The sequence below is a fragment of the Uranotaenia lowii genome, chromosome 2 (assembly GCF_029784155.1).
Source record: "Uranotaenia lowii strain MFRU-FL chromosome 2, ASM2978415v1, whole genome shotgun sequence".
Classification (NCBI taxonomy): domain Eukaryota; kingdom Metazoa; phylum Arthropoda; class Insecta; order Diptera; family Culicidae; genus Uranotaenia; species Uranotaenia lowii.
In genome coordinates, this window is record NC_073692.1 from 339,996,989 (window position 1) to 340,015,370 (window position 18,382).

At 35.7% G+C, this 18,382-nt stretch overlaps 1 protein-coding gene across 2 annotated transcripts in view; it reads left to right on the forward strand.

Annotated features, from left to right (window-relative positions):
• LOC129746884 (uncharacterized) overlaps positions 1-17,792 on the forward strand; it is a 33,357-nt gene extending 15,565 nt beyond the window's left edge. Inside the window, exons 2-4 of one of the 2 annotated variants that reach the window (XM_055740809.1) lie at positions 6,128-6,230; positions 6,337-6,547; positions 14,877-17,792. In XM_055740809.1, the coding sequence (XP_055596784.1) occupies positions 6,128-6,230; positions 6,337-6,547; positions 14,877-17,496 (2,934 nt within the window). In that variant the 3' untranslated portion in view covers positions 17,497-17,792. Of the gene's footprint in view, positions 1-6,082; positions 6,231-6,336; positions 6,548-14,876 lie in introns of those variants that run through there. The other variant, XM_055740808.1, reaches the window with a different exon arrangement.
• The last annotated feature ends 590 nt before the right edge of the window (positions 17,793-18,382 follow it).

Sequence of the window (18,382 nt, forward strand, 5' to 3'; positions counted from 1 at the left end):
AGTTCGCTTTTCCCCAAAAAAACGTATCAGGCATCATTTTTGCCTTTCTAACAGAAAGGTTTGGTTATCGGTCGATTTGAGAGATCATTAATTATGGGTCTTAGACATACCTTTATAGGTACCTATCGACTCAGCTCGACGAGTTCTGTTGATGTCCGTGGATTTGTATGTGCCATTTTAAAAATGTCTAGAACGTTTTTGCGAAACTGGGCTGCACAATTAAAATGATTTTAGTCTCAAAAGAATGCATTTTTTTTTCTACACAACCCTTTCAAAAACGGGAAAAAAACAAAATAGTTGAAACCGTTTTCTTTACCAAATACATATCATACTTATTATGGCATAAAAAAAAGTTGCTAGTGGCGCCTCGAAGCAGCAGCACCAGCAATCATTTATAAATTGAAGATAATCAAAATAAAAAAATAATATTTTTATTAACTCGAGAATTGAACCAAAACCCTTCAGATCCCAAGTTGCAAGCGCTATCCAATAAACCATCGGCACGCTTGATTGAAAGCGGCTCAAACTCAAATAGGTAAAAGGCATTACTAAGACGCACCGTGGTCTGGGCAGTTTCTCAGTCTGCTGGGGCAAATACGGCAACAGTGTTTATATCTTACACTTCTTGCTTTTCAATGCAGCAAATGGCGGATGGGCGTTTCCTTCAGAGTCCGCCATGCCTATAGACATTATAATTTCATTTATGAAATTATAGTGTCTAAAGCCATGCCGGGTGTCAACAAAATGCAGAGCCGTACAGGAAACTGCGTTGGGGGGGAATTTATATGAAGATCTTATGACCCTCGTTTTTTTTACTCGTGTTGAAGAATGAATTTATGTTTTTTTTTCATTTCTACATACTCATACATAATTTAGATTCAATTTCAGATGCAGAATTCAGATTCAGTTTTCAAATTCAGGATACAGGTTTAGGAATCAGAATTCAGGATTCAAAATTCAGAATTCAAAATTCAGATTCAGAACTCATATTCAGATTCAGAATTTAGATTCAGAATTCAGATTCAGAATTCAGATTAAGAATTCAGATTCAGAATTCAGATTCAGAATTCAGATTCAGAATTCAGATTCAGAATTCAGATTCAGAATTCAGATTCAGAATTCAGATTCAGAATTCAGATTCAGAATTCAGATTCAGAATTCAGATTCAGAATTCAGATTCAGAATTCAGATTCAGAATTCAGATTCAGAATTCAGATTCAGAATTCAGATTCAGAATTCAGATTCAGAATTCAGATTCAGAATTCAGATTCAGAATTCAGATTCAGAATTCAGATTCAGAATTCAGATTCAGAATTCAGATTCAGAATTCAGATTCAGAATTCAGATTCAGAATTCAGATTCAGAATTCAGATTCAGAATTCAGATTCAGAATTCAGATTCAGAATTCAGATTCAGAATTCAGATTCAGAATTCAGATTCAGAATTCAGATTCAGAATTCAGATTCAGAATTCAGATTCAGAATTCAGATTCAGAATTCAGATTCAGATTCAGAATTCAGATTCAGAATTCAGATTCAGAATTCAGATTCAGAATTCAGATTCAGAATTCAGATTCAGAATTCAGATTCAGAATTCAGATTCAGAATTCAGATTCAGAATTCAGATTCAGAATTCAGATTCAGAATTCAGATTCAGAATTCAGAATCAGAATTCAGATTCAGAATTCAGATTCAGAATTCAGATTCAGAATTCAGAATCAGAATTCAGATTCAGAATTCAGATTCAGAATTTTTGTAAATTTATTTTCGGCATATCGGTGAAAAATTTAGATTCATGGAGAAAGAATATCAGAATTAAAAATTGATGAAGCTGGATGTTGCGAGGTAAAGTATGGTGTACGTTAATAAATTTTCCTTGCAAAAATGTTCTTTCGCTCTTTTCATCATCCGTAAAATTTCTCCTCACTTTATCAATTTTCAATTCTGGAATTGTTTCTCCAAGAATACCAATTTGCACAATTTTTGATAAATTTGCGATGACTTAAAGATCATTACGCATGAAAACACGATTTTGTTTTGTGAAAACTTTTTTTCACAATTTTTCTGAAATTAAGTTTGCTGCATACTTTTAGGGGTAAAACCATACTATTAAAAGTTGTAAAATCCGAAATCATAAAAAAAAATTTGGATGAAAGAAATTTCAATGTTGAAAACCGTGTGATGCAAAACAATCAAAATGAGATTTACAAGATTAAGAATTCAGATTCAGAATTCAGATTCAGAATTCAGATTCAGAATTCAGATTCAGAATTCAGATTCAGAATTCAGATTCAGAATTCAGATTCAGAATTCAGATTCAGAATTCAGATTCAGAATTCAGATTCAGAATTCAGATTCAGAATTCAGATTCAGAATTCAGATTCAGAATTCAGATTCAGAATTCAGATTCAGAATTCAGATTCAGAATTCAGATCCAGAATTCAGATTCAGAATTCATATTCAGAATTCAGATTCAGAATTCAGATTCAGAATTCCGATTCAGAATTCAGATTCAGAATTCAGATTCAGAATTCAGATTCAGAATTCAGATTCAGAATTCAGATTCAGAATTCAGATTCAGAATTCAGATTCAGAATTCAGATTCAGAATTCAGATTCAGAATTTAGATTCAGAATTCAGATTCAGAATTCAGATTCAGAATTCAGATTCAGAATTCAGATTCAGAATTCAGATTCAGAATTCAGATTCAGAATTAAGATTCAGAATTCAGATTCAGAATTCAGAATTCAGATTCAGAATTCAGATTCAGAATTCAGATTCAGAATTCAGATTCAGAACTCAGATTCAGAATTCAGATTCAGAATTCAGATTCAGAATTCAGATTCAGAATTCAGATTCAGAATTCAGATTCAGAATACAGATTTAGAATTCAAATTCAGAGTTCAGATTCAGAATTCAGATTGAGAATTCAGATTTAGAATTCTGATTAAGAATTTGGATTAAAGATCAACCTGGAATTTGAAATTGGAACTTATATTCAAATATTAGACTAAGTGTTGTAACTCAAAATTCAAACTTTAGAATCAGAATAAGATTTCAGATTTAGTTTACAGAATGAGATTAATCATTTAATAGTCATATTACTTTCCCCTCCTTTTGTGGGAATTTTTCCTCTATGCATGGTTGAGCTCTAAAAAAGGTATCATGCTAGGGCACGCGTCACGGCTATCCATCAATATTGTAGTTGGTTTTACTTATTCAGTAAAAAAAAAGCATAAAAAAACAGTAAGATTCGAACCGTGACCAGCAACGTGAAAGTTCTGGTTGCTACCACGGCACCATTTCAGCGTGTTATAAATCTTGGAAATTCTACTGTTTAAATACCATTCTTTCCATACATAAAATGAGCTCCTTACATACCAGTTCGCTTTTCCCCAAAAAAACGTATCAGGCATCATTTTTTTATATTGAGATTGGAATTTTTCGTGTTTGAATATCTGAAATCATACTTATATGATTCAGAGGGAAGGAATCTATCATGTATATTCTATATTATTTTATATATTTCCAAATATAATTTAAACTCTGTTAGAAAGGCTCCAATCCACTGTTAAGTGTATTAAATCGGGTTTTTTTTCATAGGAATTCAACCCATTAAGGTCATTCTTCCTGAAATCAAGTATCCCCATTCACCCCTGATCTTTTGAAAATCTTTCTATTGTTACTTGACTAACAAAGCTTATTAATATTTGTACGACGAAGAATTATACATGTCAGGATACATACAGCGTGATAATTGTTACATTTCAGTTTTCAGTTATTTATAACAATAACAATGACAATTAATCTTAAAATAAATACTTGTTTTCGATTCATGTCCCTGTCCTAATGGTTTTGCGTTTTGAGGTAAATAAAGGATTCATAATATGAGATTGATAAACCTTCTCAATATTCTGGTTATCAAAAATAAAAGTCGAATACTGCAGATTTTTGACTAGGGTGGTCGTTTTTTAATGCAAACTCAAATTTTTAATCCTTATTGAATTTGCATTTTTTTGTCCTTCATCCAGATTACCAACTAATTAAGAATGCATTTGTTTTCTTCTAAAAGCGGCACTTCAGAAGATATCTCATAATGTAGAATCGAAGGAAAGTTAAAAATACCCAAATGCTACAAGATCTAAATTTAAACCCCCATAGGGATTCGAAAGACTTTCCTTATCATTCTAGATCCGAAAAGCTTTTTCCTAGAGCGACTGAACTTCATAAATCACATTCTCAACATAATCCGGGCGATGACATTTTTGCATGGGTAAGCTCTGCGTTTGTGGAAGACAGAAGTCTCGGTTAGAGGATTTGTTGGGATACACAACATTCTTCAGAAGTTAAATCACAACGACGACGACGAACGTAGGGCCAAACTTCGGAGGACTTGTTTTGTTGTTCACCTCTAGGCATTCGGAAACATTCTGCGGTCTCCCGGTCTGAATTTACATAATTTCGTTATCCGTTCGCCCAAAAAACCACCATTCAACATTTCCTACTAGCAATAAAGTTACCGGATCAGTCAAACAATTTCTGCTAGTAAGTACAGACTATTTTCTATTGGGATTTAACTTTCGGAAGTTGTTAAATTCCGGCTGCTGGCAGTGTCGTCGAGAAATTTTGTTCTCCACTTTAGGGGAAGCTTCGTTGCGTTTTCTGAAGTCTAGCGTAAATCGTGTTTGAGGAAAATTTTCTGCAACTCTAGCTGCATGTAAATGAACTGCGTTGGACAAAGTTCGGTTGCCGAATAAACGCTCCAACAAGCATTTGTTTTCATTTTCGAGTTTGAACATTCGAACCAGAAGCTAACCTTCAGTTAGAATTCGATTATTTCTGTGCCATTTACGGTGAAAACTTCCACATATTCAAATTGAATCCTTTTCAATTTGCTCGTGGTATTTTAAAAACATTAAAACCTAACTTTCTCATCATATTAGTACGGATTGAGATGATAATTTAATTGTTTTTGATTTCTTACCTACAGTTGAAATGAGTTGAGATAAATGCCAGCAATTCAACTTTTCGTTGAACGTAATTCATTTCCTTTACTGCAAAAATCTCTTCTGTCACGACTTCAATGTTTGTTAACCCAAAGTTTTCCGAAAGGCAATGTACCACACCGTCGTTGCTTGAATAACTTCCAGCCAGACTAGAATCTTTCCCAATGCTCGTAACAGTAGAGAACCGGAAAATTTCCAACGATCTCAACCGACAACTTTTCCGACATTCCTGAAACAGATTAATTTCCTGCTCCGATTGGACACTGTCCATCAACAAAAATAATGGAATTGGTAATGTCTATAGACTAGGTTGTAGAGAGCAATTTTGGGTCTTAAATGGAACAGTGTTTCATTTTGTTTGATTGGATCGAACGAGTTTTACACCCGGCCCCAGTTTGAACCAAACTCTGGCTGAATGTGAACTAACCGCTATCATCTTTGTTGCTGTTTTCGGGACCAAGCTGTCAGTTTCATGCACTGTTATTGCATACCGGCAGGCGATTAAAATGCTGCCCTTTTTTGAATAGGAAGAGGAGCTATCGAAAAGAGAATTTAATAGTATAGCAGTAGGCGATTCTTGAATGGAGTCAAAAGTGCAAGTTGATAAAAATGTTTATGTTGAGTTTTCGACTGAATGTTTTGTTGAATTTATTATCGGCAAATCATTCCAGTTTTTTCTCAAAAAATTATTTTAATCCTACGTTTTGGAGTCACATAACACCTTCATCAGGGATCATACAGTTTGTGTGGTTTGAAAAGTGTAATGATTTGTGTTTTAAAAGCTTATTCTTAGTCCTACTTACAAAATGGTCAATCTTATTGTGCTTCAGTAAAAGCGTATAGTCTGGTCTTTTTTATGTTGGATTCCACAGTGAATATAGATAGATGTTATAACAATAATGACGTTATCATCCATCGGCAATCCTCGTTGAATAATTTTACGACTCGAGCTGAAAAAATCCCCTTTTTTCAACATGATGCATAAATAACTATTTTCAACCGCTTTTTTGTGTCGTAATGGTGCATTCATTTCTCGAGAAATGTTAAACTGTTTACCAAACATTTGCAGAAACATATTTTCATCTGGTATCTCGTATGTCTCGTTTCCGTTTCCGCCCACAGATAATCATCGTCGTCATTGTGGCTCCCTGCGGAGTGCTGTCAGCAGCCGGTCGTCGTCAGCTGAGATCGGACGTGGTCTACAATGAACGGAATCACAAGGAAGGTAAGTGTTATTTCATCAAGCTTGTTAGCTTCCTTGCAGGAGGTAAACATTAAGCGTGACTTCGCTTCCAATTCCGTTCTGTTTTTTGTTGATATTTTTGTTCCAGGACGTTACAAGTACGGCTATGCGGTGAAGCAGGGCGAGTCTCAGTTCCACCATCAGCGCTCCTTGGATGGCGCAATGTACGGATGTTACGGCTATGTCGATCCCCAGGGAAAGCTCTTCATCACGCATTATCTGGCCGATAAGGCGGGCTACCGGTTGGTCAATATGGAAGATCCGGAACGGCGGCTGGCGGAGAGTATCAGGAGCAGTGGGTGAGTTGGGAAAGCAATCGGAATCATGATTCCGGAAGATAGACAAATAATGGGAATGAGGAAAATGAATTTGAATAATACGGAATATGCATTGTTTCTGCATTTCTATGTCATGCATCTGAAACAATTCTATTTTTGAATTTATGTTTTGTCGCATAAAAAGGAAACAACTGATTTTGTTGAAGTTATTCAGCTTTGTAAATCTCTTTTTACAATGCCCGATCAGGAGAGCATATCAAAATTTCTATTCATACCCCATCTCAATGAAATATTATTATCTTATTCAGATATAGCTTTGATACAAAAATCTTCGATATTGTCGTTTCGGAAAAATATATACACATATATCTCATTCGATACAAACAATTATTTTTCCTGCCTCAATTTGCCTGGTTCAATTTCAATATTCGCACTCATTTTTCTAAATCTCATCTGAAAATCATAAGTTGAAGCAAATTTAACAATATTTTGAAAAGTCCTCTTCATATTTCAGTTCAAGTAACAAATTAAACGAAAATCTATACATGTTCAGAAGTGACTTCATTCCTCAAGTCCGTATTCAATTTGCTTAGACTTGTACCATCAAGACGCCATTCACCGCCCAGACACCATTTACCGCCCAAAATCACCCTTTTGTGTGTATTTTGAAAAAACTGGGATGTTTTCTCCAAATATAAGACATGTGTTCTGTGTCGGCATCATTGTTTGACCATTTCACTGAAAAAACATCACTCAATTATGCTAACTATAGCCAGAAATAAAATATTTGGTTTTTCGTTTCCGGTCAAATTATTGAATTCGACGCCTGTTAGCGAACTAAGCATTACTGTACTCCTAGGGCAAAGAGGGTTTTTGTTTACTAGATAGTACCTATTGGACCTAAAATCGACTTGAAACGATAGTTTTATTTTCGTAGAATAGATTTGCTTCAAAAAATTTTCGATTTTTTCAATAGTTGTTGTTTTTTGAAGCGTTTAGTGATGGGCGGTAATTGGTGTATAAAAAAAAGTGTGGGTTCCTAATGACCGGTCACGCACAATTTCTTTGTTTTTAACGCATGTATTGTGTCAAATGTGTAAATTGTAAGAAGCATTTAGTTTGATTATGTTAGAAAATGATGTTTTATCGCTGAAAATAACCGGTTACTTGAGGTTGTTTGCCGGGAATCATCATTTTGTCAGTCAACGCACTTTGTTAAAATTTGTACTAAATTTGCGGAAAAAATTTCACAAAATGTATTCTCTAAAGAGCCAAAATATGGTTTTGACAGCTCGTTGTATGGAAAATACTAAAAAGAACAGTTTCCGTGTTGTTCAGATAGTTTTTCCTTAAGAAAACATTATCGATACCCGAAAAAGTCGAGTGGGCGGTAATAGGGCCAGTTGAACACCCAAAAGTTTAGCTAATTATTTCGAAAAGCGTACATTTTTCGCATTCCACTAATTTTTTTATTTAAAGTAGAGCAGTTTTGGGATGTATTGGAAAAGAAAGCGAATAAAAATCTGCCGTCGTTTTTTTATTACACATGTTTGAAGTTGAAAAACCGCTTATCTGGGCGGTGAATGGCGTCTTGATGGTAATTGTTTCTTTTTTGAAAACAACCTGTAGCAAATAATTTGAAATATGCACATACTTCTTGTAATTTGTAGCGATTGAACCGTAAAATGAAACATTTTCAGCTTCTCTGTCACTGACTTAGACTGACTACTACATAAAAACCCATAATTTCCAACGATACCCTGCTTAAAAATTTGACATTTATTTAATCTACTGGAATGAAATCTTTGCATACGTAAGACTCTTTAAAATCTGCAAAGTTCCATCAAATGTGTAGGAAATGTTGATAGATGAAAATTGAGTTAAAAAATTCGAGAAATAAAAAGCGATTTTTGTCAAAACAACCTGGCAACTCTGATGAGGCCAAATCCAAAACAAGTTTCGAGGTTATGGCTGAGGCCATCCAGCCATCAATACCATCGACCGTGTAGGGTAACGGACTTATTTTGGACCGAGTACATATTTTGGACCACCTTGCGGCTTTTTTTTTCCAATATTTCTCTCATAAATCATGTCAATCATGGAAATTTTAAACAAATATAGTTAAACTTACTTCTTATGATTCAAATCATATCTAACATTCTACTGAAATAAGCTGATAAGGGAGAGAAAATTGAAAATAAAGTTTTGATTTTTCACAGTAGGGTCGAATCAGGCACATTTCAGGAGGACGTGACATTATTGGAGTCAACTTTTAAAAGGTTTTTATTCATAGCTGTGATGAATTTAACAACTACAAACATGTTCACAGCTATGATAAAACACGTGAAAACTAGTTTGCAAGCTCGAAGAACCAAAAAAAAAAAAACTAGTTTTAATGGCCCATGTCGAAAATAGGTCCGACTTAATTCCTTAGGGACTTACAGTGTCGAACAATAGAATAGGATCACTGCTCAATCCAAAACAGAAAGTGACAAAACTTTGAGAAAAAAGTTTCCATTGAAATGCATCAAACCATTTACAAATTGTAAATTCATTCTTCGAAGAAATTAAAATCGTCTGTAGTTAAAACAATTGCCCTTTATTTAAAAATGCGTTTTAAGCATACTTACTGACTAAAATAACGCGAAATAAAATAGGACCGTTTAAGAATTCATGGTAAAAAAAATTTAAAAAAAAAGGAAATTTATACCGTGAACGATTTGCAGGGTTAGTACTTGTTGGTATAAACCTTATTACGCATCACTTCTCGCACCCGGTTCGGCATCGACTCCACCAGCTTTTGGCACGTTCTCACCGGGATAGCGTACCACACCGCCTGGATTCTCTGCCACAGCTGCTGCTTGTTTTTTTCATTTTTCGGTGTACACCTTACGTTTAACTATTTCCCATAGGTTCTCTATGGGATTGAGATCAGGGGACTGCGCTGGCCACTCTATAACGTCTACCTTATTATCCTGGAACCACTTTTTAACCGTTTTAGCGGTATGTTTGGGGTCGTTGTCCTGCTGGAACTGCCACTTTAGGGGCATCTCCCACTCGGCATGTGGCAGCATTACTTCCCGAAGTATCTGGGCGTAGAGTTGCTGGCCCATAATCCGGTAGATCCAGTACAAGGGACCCACCCCGTACCAAGAAAAGCACCCCCACATCATGATGCTACCTCCTCCATGTTTGAATGTTTTATTTGTATATACGCACAGCCAAGTGGGCGATGGACCCAACTCTTTCCGTCCGAGCCGATGAGGTTCACTTTGGTCTCATCCACGGCACATTTCTCCATAGTTTCTCCTTTTCCGGACCGACCCAATCGAAGTGGTCCTTCGCATTCTTCAGCCGCGCCTTCAAGTGCCTTGGCGTCAGCATCGGCACCTTCCGGAGACTTTTTCCTCCTAGTCCCTCCTCCGCCAACCGTCGCTGAACCGCCCGGAAACTCACAGATAAGTTCAGCTCGTCTCTGATCTGCTTGGACGCTTTGAAAGGGTCCTTTTGCGAGGCCCGCTTGATTGCCGAATCGTCCTTCGGCGTCATTTTGCGGGGGCGGCCGGTCAGTTCCCGTTTGCCAGTGCTGTAAAGCGCGTTGAAAACGAAAGTTTTCGACCTTTTTAAGTAGTCGGCAATTTCGCGTTTGCTTTTGCCAGCCTTGTACAGATTCCGGATGATCACTCGCTGGACCTCCGTGCAGTGCTGTGCCCGTCACATCGCTTTTTCGCTGCAAACAGAGTAGGAAGAAGGAAATCTTTATTTTTTGTTTGTTTTCATGATTTACATGATTAATTCTATGGGAAATACTTACCAGGACACGAAAATGAACAAACAACATCGAAAACAACACCTTTTCTTCAAATCTAGAGCGCTGAAAATGCCGGAACAGCCGAACCGATGAGCTGGTGTTATTTTATGACGCGACTTTTTTCACCCTCTGACAGCTTTCTGGTCGAGTAGAACAAACGTGTTGCTTTGATTGCAACAAAAGTGCAGTATACAAAGTTCGCATACCACAATAAGTGCTTGCCGCTAGGTGTCGCATATTATTATATTTAAATTGGCAGTTTAAAGGTTTGAATATTTTGCATTAGAGCGGTCCTATTCTATTGTCCGACACTGTATTTTGGACCACTCAACATAACCAGGAACTTGCTGTTAAATGTTCATGAACTTAATAAGACGTTGTGCGACGATATGAAAAGAATAACGCTCTCTGTTTCAATCGCTTATAATGAATAAAATTTGGAATTTACACATTGTTTTATTTAATCAACTCGCAAAGCCCAAACCCGCCTTTAGACGAAGTTCACTTCAATCGGCATAAAACCAAGCCAATCACTGTTTAAATTACTAATTGTGCACTATGCTTTAAATTACGTTAATCCAACAATCCACATTAGTGGCATCTGTTTGATAAACAGTTGTTAAAAGCTACAGCTTAAAGGAGCTGAAAAACATGAAAAAACTGGACATACGCAAGCTTTTAATAAGATCAATGCTTTATGGAACATTATTGACGGTTTGGTTTAAAATTTACAACCATTCAGAGTTGATTTTCAAGAATTAAAAACACTTGGTTAGGAAGAAGAGACAAAATATAAACCCCGGAAGGGTTGAAAAAAACGACAACAATACAACAAGTAATAAATTTAATTTTTGAAACAGTTGAAATATCTCAGTTAATAGTAGAACAAATTTTGCAAAAAATATATTCAAATGAGCAATGAGTCTTTATGTGTTTCTAAACTTAGGAAAAAAATGTTGAAATGTGAAAACATTACAAGCGAAAAAGTACTCAAAATCTAGTTTTTCAGCCCCTTGTGCGTATGCAATTTTTGAGAACAAAAAACAATTGAAAAATTAACTTCAACGTTAATTTTTTTCGCAGAACAAAAGATAAAGATAAAACTATTTTTTTTTTTAATTTTTCAGTGAAAGAAATTTTGCTTTTAGATAGTTAAAACTATCGCATAATTCTCGCATATTCTTATCATTTTTGAATCTATGTTTTCTACAGAACTGAAGCTTTACCAAATCCATTAAGGTTTTGGAATTTAAAATGCATCAATTGATGTCGCTGAGTTGATGATGTCAGACTTTTTTAACTTATCATTGGGTCGCCTGAAGGAGATTTGCGTTCTAAAAGTTGACCATAAAGACAAGCCAATTGGCCAATATTTAGCACTGCAGAGCAAATTTCTTCGAGATTGCAGTGCGCTGCAGAAATTTTCAAAACATTTCAAACACGATATGTTTCGATAGATAACGCCTTGATCTTCGTAATGAACGGTTAAAGCAGTCAAAAATTATAACATGTACTTTTTTATTTAAGAAAATAGCATAGCCACTTCCCAAAGCGGTCCAAAATAGGTCCGTTACGCTATACCCTTATACCCAAACTTTTAAAAAGTTGTGAAAGTTTTAAACAATATATGAAAGCTTGAATGCAAGGCAGGATTCAATTTAACCTTGCATAAAAGTACTTGGGTCCAAAGCAAACATTGCTTGAAAGCTTGAAGGCAAGACACACATTTTTGTCTTTTTTGGTGATCAACATCCTATCTAATTGAATTTTAATCTTGATATAATGCTATCAAAGGGTGCTATAATTTAATCTGGACTTTTTCTGTTGTTGATAGGTAGAAATGAATATCAAAAAATCGAATCTTGATATAATTCTGTTATAATATTATTTTTTTTACTTATGACTTGTATGCAATGTTGATCTGCCTCCCGATTTGTACTCAAACTTTTATGCGTTTTTTTTACAAACTTGAACTATTCTAGAAAAGTTTGGTTTTAATTAGTAGATTCGAACCTCGACCTGCAGGTTGAGAAGTGCTCACGCTATCATAGAGCCATGCTCGGTGCATAGAAATGAGAGCTTCAAGGCAGAAAAACAAGTGATTGTATCTAAGGAAATACAACTATTTAGTTTTGAAACGAGAAAAAACAAGATTTTGGTATCAAAGCTATATTTGAAAAAAAGAATATTAATGTTTCTTTGAGATGGGTTATTTTTTTAAATTTTGACGTTTTTGTCTGCTTATTAGAAAGCTGTGTAGCCGTAGGATGAAATTAAAAAATTAAAAAAAAACTGCTTTGCATTGCCAGAGAATTTATCGATTTAAATAACCTTTGCAAAAACGTTGCATGAATTTATTAACAGCTTTAGCAAGCAAAGTCTGCCATTGTTAAATACTGTTCAATGGATTCAGATTTTTTATTTTGAAATGGTTATAACTTTTTTCATGAAATTCTTAGCTGCTTGCCATGTTAGCAAAAAATGAAGCTTAAGAAAAAACATTTGGGAGCAAAAAGCAGTGCAGGTCTAAGATACACACAGAGAAATGTGTACACACAGAATAAAACTGAGTTGGATTTGAAAAATGCTTATGTAGAAACTTACACCTGTCTTGCTAGACAAAAATGTATGATTTGGATTCAAAATAATTTTTTTTACAGAAATGAATTCATATTTTATTCTTGGAAAACTTGGAAAAAGAGATTCTAAAAATTTGTCTTAATGTCAAGGTATTTGGGTACAAAATTCTTTAACGCAACGGAATAGAACATTAGAAATTATTTGTCCCAAAATCAATGGAATTCCTTTAAGATTTTTTTTTCACAATTCCTTTTAAAATTAATTTTTTTTCGCTACGTAGACTACATTAAAAAATTTCTTTCTATGAATCGTATATGAAATTTAGAAAATTGATTTTTTTGTTCCAGACGACTTAAAATGCATAGATTGTTGAGATCTAATGTAGTTTTAATAACAAAATTCGACCGAGAAATGATTATGTGGAACGATTTTTTGCAATTATTTTAAAAATTGGCTTGTAAAATAAATTTGAACGCGAGCTAAGCCATTCGTCTATCATTTAATTGTTTATAAGACGATAGAAATTCTATTTTTCACGAGTGTAACGAGGCACAGGGTGGCAAGAAAATCATCAAGAATTTTTTTTTATTTTCTGAGAAGCAGTTTTGATCAAAAACGAATTACATCTGAATGTATTGCAGAAGCTCTTACCCGAATTTCGTGAACAACTCACTTGCAGAGCATCCGCTAGGATAGAGATATATGCGATTTTTTTTTTCGAGAGTACAATGATTCATGGCCTTACCCGAATCACTCGTTTCGTCCAAAAACAATACCTTTCCGAGAAACTAGTTTCATTCCGTAGTAGACGTGTTTTAACTCGTTCCTATCCATCAGTTTTCTAAATCGCTAACTGGAAATTAGCGATTGATAAATGAAACCACTTAATGTTGAGGAAAATTTATCGATCTCCTTTAATGCGCTGATCGGCTAAACGACAACTGAAAATTGAAAAATGATCTAAAAAGAACAAAATAGAAATTTAAAATACTTTTATAATATATCTACCTAACTCAGCTCCGTCAGTCCAAGATTAGATTTAGTTTGTGTATATGGATGAAAGACAAGTAGATGCATTTGAAACTAGTATTCAAACAAAATACCCATTGATTAAATTTTCCATATTTTTGTATAAATCAAAGAAAAGTTTCTCATTCAGCAAATTTAATGTTTTGCCCAATATAATGTTTCCATTTCTTCGACATCCATACTCGAATAAGGTTTCATAAATCCAGAGGTTAATACAATTTGAAAAGATTGATACACTTTTCTTAAAATTCCAGTAAAAATTGGGATCCAATATATTTAATAATCAAGCATTGTTGTGCCAGAGACTGTTACCCATAATAAACCATATTATGGTAATATTTTTTCTTTACACCTAAAGAACATTTTTAATTTTTATTACTCAGATCCTTGCACAAAAATAAAAGCAATAATAGCAAAAAAGGAAATAATTTTAAATATTAATAAATTGAATACTGAAAAAATAAAACAATTTTTTTTTTTGCGTAAGTTTAAGAACTCACGGACCATCCAGAATCCAGTGTGAGAAAAATCGTCCAGTAGATTGAATCTTCAAGAAGCTTATGCTGGTGAATAAGTTTTCGGATGGATTGAGTTTTTTGAAATAAAATTAGGTGAAAAGTCATGTTCATGAAAGTGTTAACCAACCAATCAAGACTTCTGCCAGTGAAAAATTATATCTACATATTGAGACTTTAGCTTTTTTGAAAGTTTATAGAAAAAACATTTCAAAATCAATTAAAAATTTTTGAGACTTCCAATGTTTTAAATTTTTGAAAGGAGAGAACTAAGATTTGTGTTTATAAAAAATTGTTACAATCTATTTATAGTATTGATGCATAATTTCGTTAATCTTAAAAAAAAACCATGCTTCAAATCTTAGAAACTGTGAATTGTGTACGTTATAAAAATATATGTGTGTTCCTTTTGCAGCTCCGCTGATAACCCCATTGATCTGCAGGATCTTTTCCCGACCGAATGCCAGTCGGACAGTAGTGATATCAAGATTCTAAAAGAGATGGCCGAAGAGATGCAGGCATCGATGGCTAGCGATATAGACAAAACGAAACAAACGCCAGAACGTAATTCAGTAGTTCAACCTGAACCTACCAAAGGCGATGCATCTGATAGGAAGGCTCCAGCAAAACCTAGTTTTGTTCCGAAGAAAAAATCTGAGATGGAATCGACTGGGATGAAGAGCACTGAAATGATTTATCCGATTCACGATGAGATGAAAAACAATTCAGACGATATGGAAAAACAACAGAGTTCAGATATGATTGATTCCTCCAAACTTGTCGGTGACATCAAGCATGACGCAAATGTAAATGATGATAACAAAGAAGCAGACAGTGGTGATTTCGTTATTGAACACAATACAAGTCCTTCAAAACATTATAAGGAACCACATGAGCAAATGTTTGATGAAGAATTTCCGATTGATAAAATGTCAGCACCTGTCGAAGAAAAAGATGATTTAGATAAAATGAATACTGAAATCGAAATGGATGATCAACGGAAACCAACCGAAGAATTAGAGCAATCAAAGCAAGCCTTGGATGACAACCCTACCAAGGATAACGAAGAAGTACTTATGAATGACGATTCGAACGACCAAAAGGCAGACACAGATCTCTTGGATGATTTCGCAGAGAAACAACTTCAAGATGACAAGTTGACTGCCGTAATGAATGAAGAAAACCCTATCGTTGTCGTGGATTCCGAACCTCTTTGGTCTGACCAAGAGCAGACCAACAATCCGGTTATGGATGACTCTGCAAAGGAAGAAGACAGTTCCAATCCGAATGGCCATGCTGTTCCAATGGATTCCCACCTGCCTATGGTAAGTGGTCCAGATGATATCAACGACGACATTACGTTACACGACGCTTACAGATCTATCGTTGGATCTCTGCAAGATTCAGCTCCAGCGAATGGTAAGGTCAAAGAAGTTGCCGGAGAAAAGGTTATAGGTAATGAAGAGATGTTAGCTGAGGGTATGGACAATTTACGAATGGACGCACAGATGGCTCAAGATATTGAACAAAGTGATCAAGAAGATGAAATCAATCCTGACAATCCTAATGCTGTGAAAACCTTCAGAGGTAAAATCAAATATGCTCATTACGCTAACAATTTAAATAAAGTCGGAGAAAGTAAAATTGAGGGAGTTTCCAAAATCATGGATAAACCATTGATGGATCAAATTCACGATGATAGTTCTGTTCCGGTAGCTGATAGTATGCAAGATTCAAGCACGAGTTCTTCCAAGGAAGTAACCGATGAAGAGTCAGGAATTGAAGACGAAAATCGTTCCGATAGTCAAATGTCGAATAACGAATCGACAACTTCTATAGAAGGTGAGGTTAATGATGAAGATTTTTCAGTCAGCGAGCAGTTGTTAAAGGCTCAACTTGAACAGGCTTCGAAGATAATCGATGAGCAAAGTCCGGGATCATTAGTTCAAAAAATTGTCCCTGGCGTAAGACAACAATCACCTCCAATAACGGTGGGCAAAATCTTAACCGAACTTGAAACAATGGAGACAGAACGTGTCAGCAACGATAATGAACAATCTGCCGGAGAGGTTCCTTCTCCTGGATCATTCCGAGCTGCCGCCGATGCACATGCCTTATCAGATGGTGAGCCAGGTATCGAATTCCTGAAAGCCATGCGTCTTCCTGCAACTCCTCGTACGACACAACAGTACAACATCGTGCCCACAACTTATAGCGGGACAACCCCACGACCACCAATGCACCCTCGCCCAACAACTTTGTTCAAACCTTCAATATCTAGCCAGCAAGCCCTCACGGTGACTCCCGATTCGACAACCATTCCACCCAAATTTGGAACATCGGTCGGCCCTGGAGGAGATATTTACGATGAAATTGAGGAAGACCCAGAGCCTGTACTCGCAATGTCCCGACCGTCTCACATGAAACCACAAGTTGTAGTTCAACCTAGCAGTGGAACATCCGTACCCGTAAGTATCCAAACAGGCAGTACCGGAACTACCGTCGAGCCTTCCTCATCTTGCTACGAAGTGATCCTTCAGGTTCCGGCCGATGCTAAACAGATCATCATCAAAACCGAAGCTGAAGAACTTAAAGCCTACGGTTCTGGTGAACCCTCTGATCGCATCAAGCTTCTGGAACCGGGGGTATACGAAGTCAACGTTGGAGCTACCAAGGGAATCAAATTTGAACAGTACCACCACTATCCCCACAAAGAATTCCCGGAAAAGATCGAACTAGATCTCGGGCATGGTTTCAACTACGGGGATCTAGTTCCAAAACCTCTATTTAGCATAGCTCAAGAGCAACAACTCCAACTAGCTCGCACTGGGCTGGTAGCTCTCAACAACCCTTATCTACCTTTGGGAGGCCTCGCTGACCCTTTCCGCAGTTCCGATGAACCAGTTGAAACGAAGTTTCCAGACCAACCAGTTGCCCTGGTGGCCTTCAATGGAGAAAGTCCACCCTTGACAAGCGACCAGAGAGTGTTGCTCAGGCTGGTGCCCTCCTGGAGAAAAGTCCTGTTTTACTATTAATCTTAAGACAAATTAATCAATTAACTCCAACCGATTGTATCAATCCTCTGAGCCAGTGTTAAAAACCTCCGTGAAAAAAATAAATCCCGTCAACGAATTTGTACAGCTTCCTCAAAATAGACGCACAAAAAAAAACGTAACACAAACGCGCGTAAACCTCACTAGACTTCATTTCTAATGAAGATGTTGCTGCCAACTTTATTGTTTGCTTATTTTTATTCTCCTTCATTCAACTAAACCCGTAGTAAACTTAAGATGACAGTTTGACGAGGGCGCAAAAACTTAGAGAGAAGACTGTAGAGCATTAACAACTTGAAAGAAAAGAAAAGAGTTAAAATAAACATTAGAAAATAATCGTTGTATGTTTGTTTTTTTAAGAAAGAAATTTCGATGAAAGTGAGTGAAAGATTGTCAACATTAATCAGAAACACGCCGTTGTAGGATTTATTAAAACAGTTAGTTTTCCAGGGTTAACGCTTTACTTATGACATTTTCAATCAAAATTTCGTCAATACTGATGTTATGAAATCGCTCGGTACATCTTTGTACCTGAAAATAATCACATTTTCGTAGGTGATGGAAAGAATAAGAGAAACATGAGGTATCAAAGAACGAAAGAACATAAGCCATTAATATCACGTTGAATCATTTTCGAAAAATTTACTGCTTATATTCGTTCGTTCTTTGATACCTCATGTTTCTCTAATTCTTTCCATCACCTACGAAAATGGGAAAAATTTCATAATTATATCAGTTATATGTGTACGTACATGGGTTTTATTACAAAAATACTGCGAAAAATTGCGATTGTCAAATTCTAGTTTTTTGCATTTCCTTTGCTTGGATTTAACTTTTTTTAAAGCTTGTTCTCTCTGTTGTGTTGTGA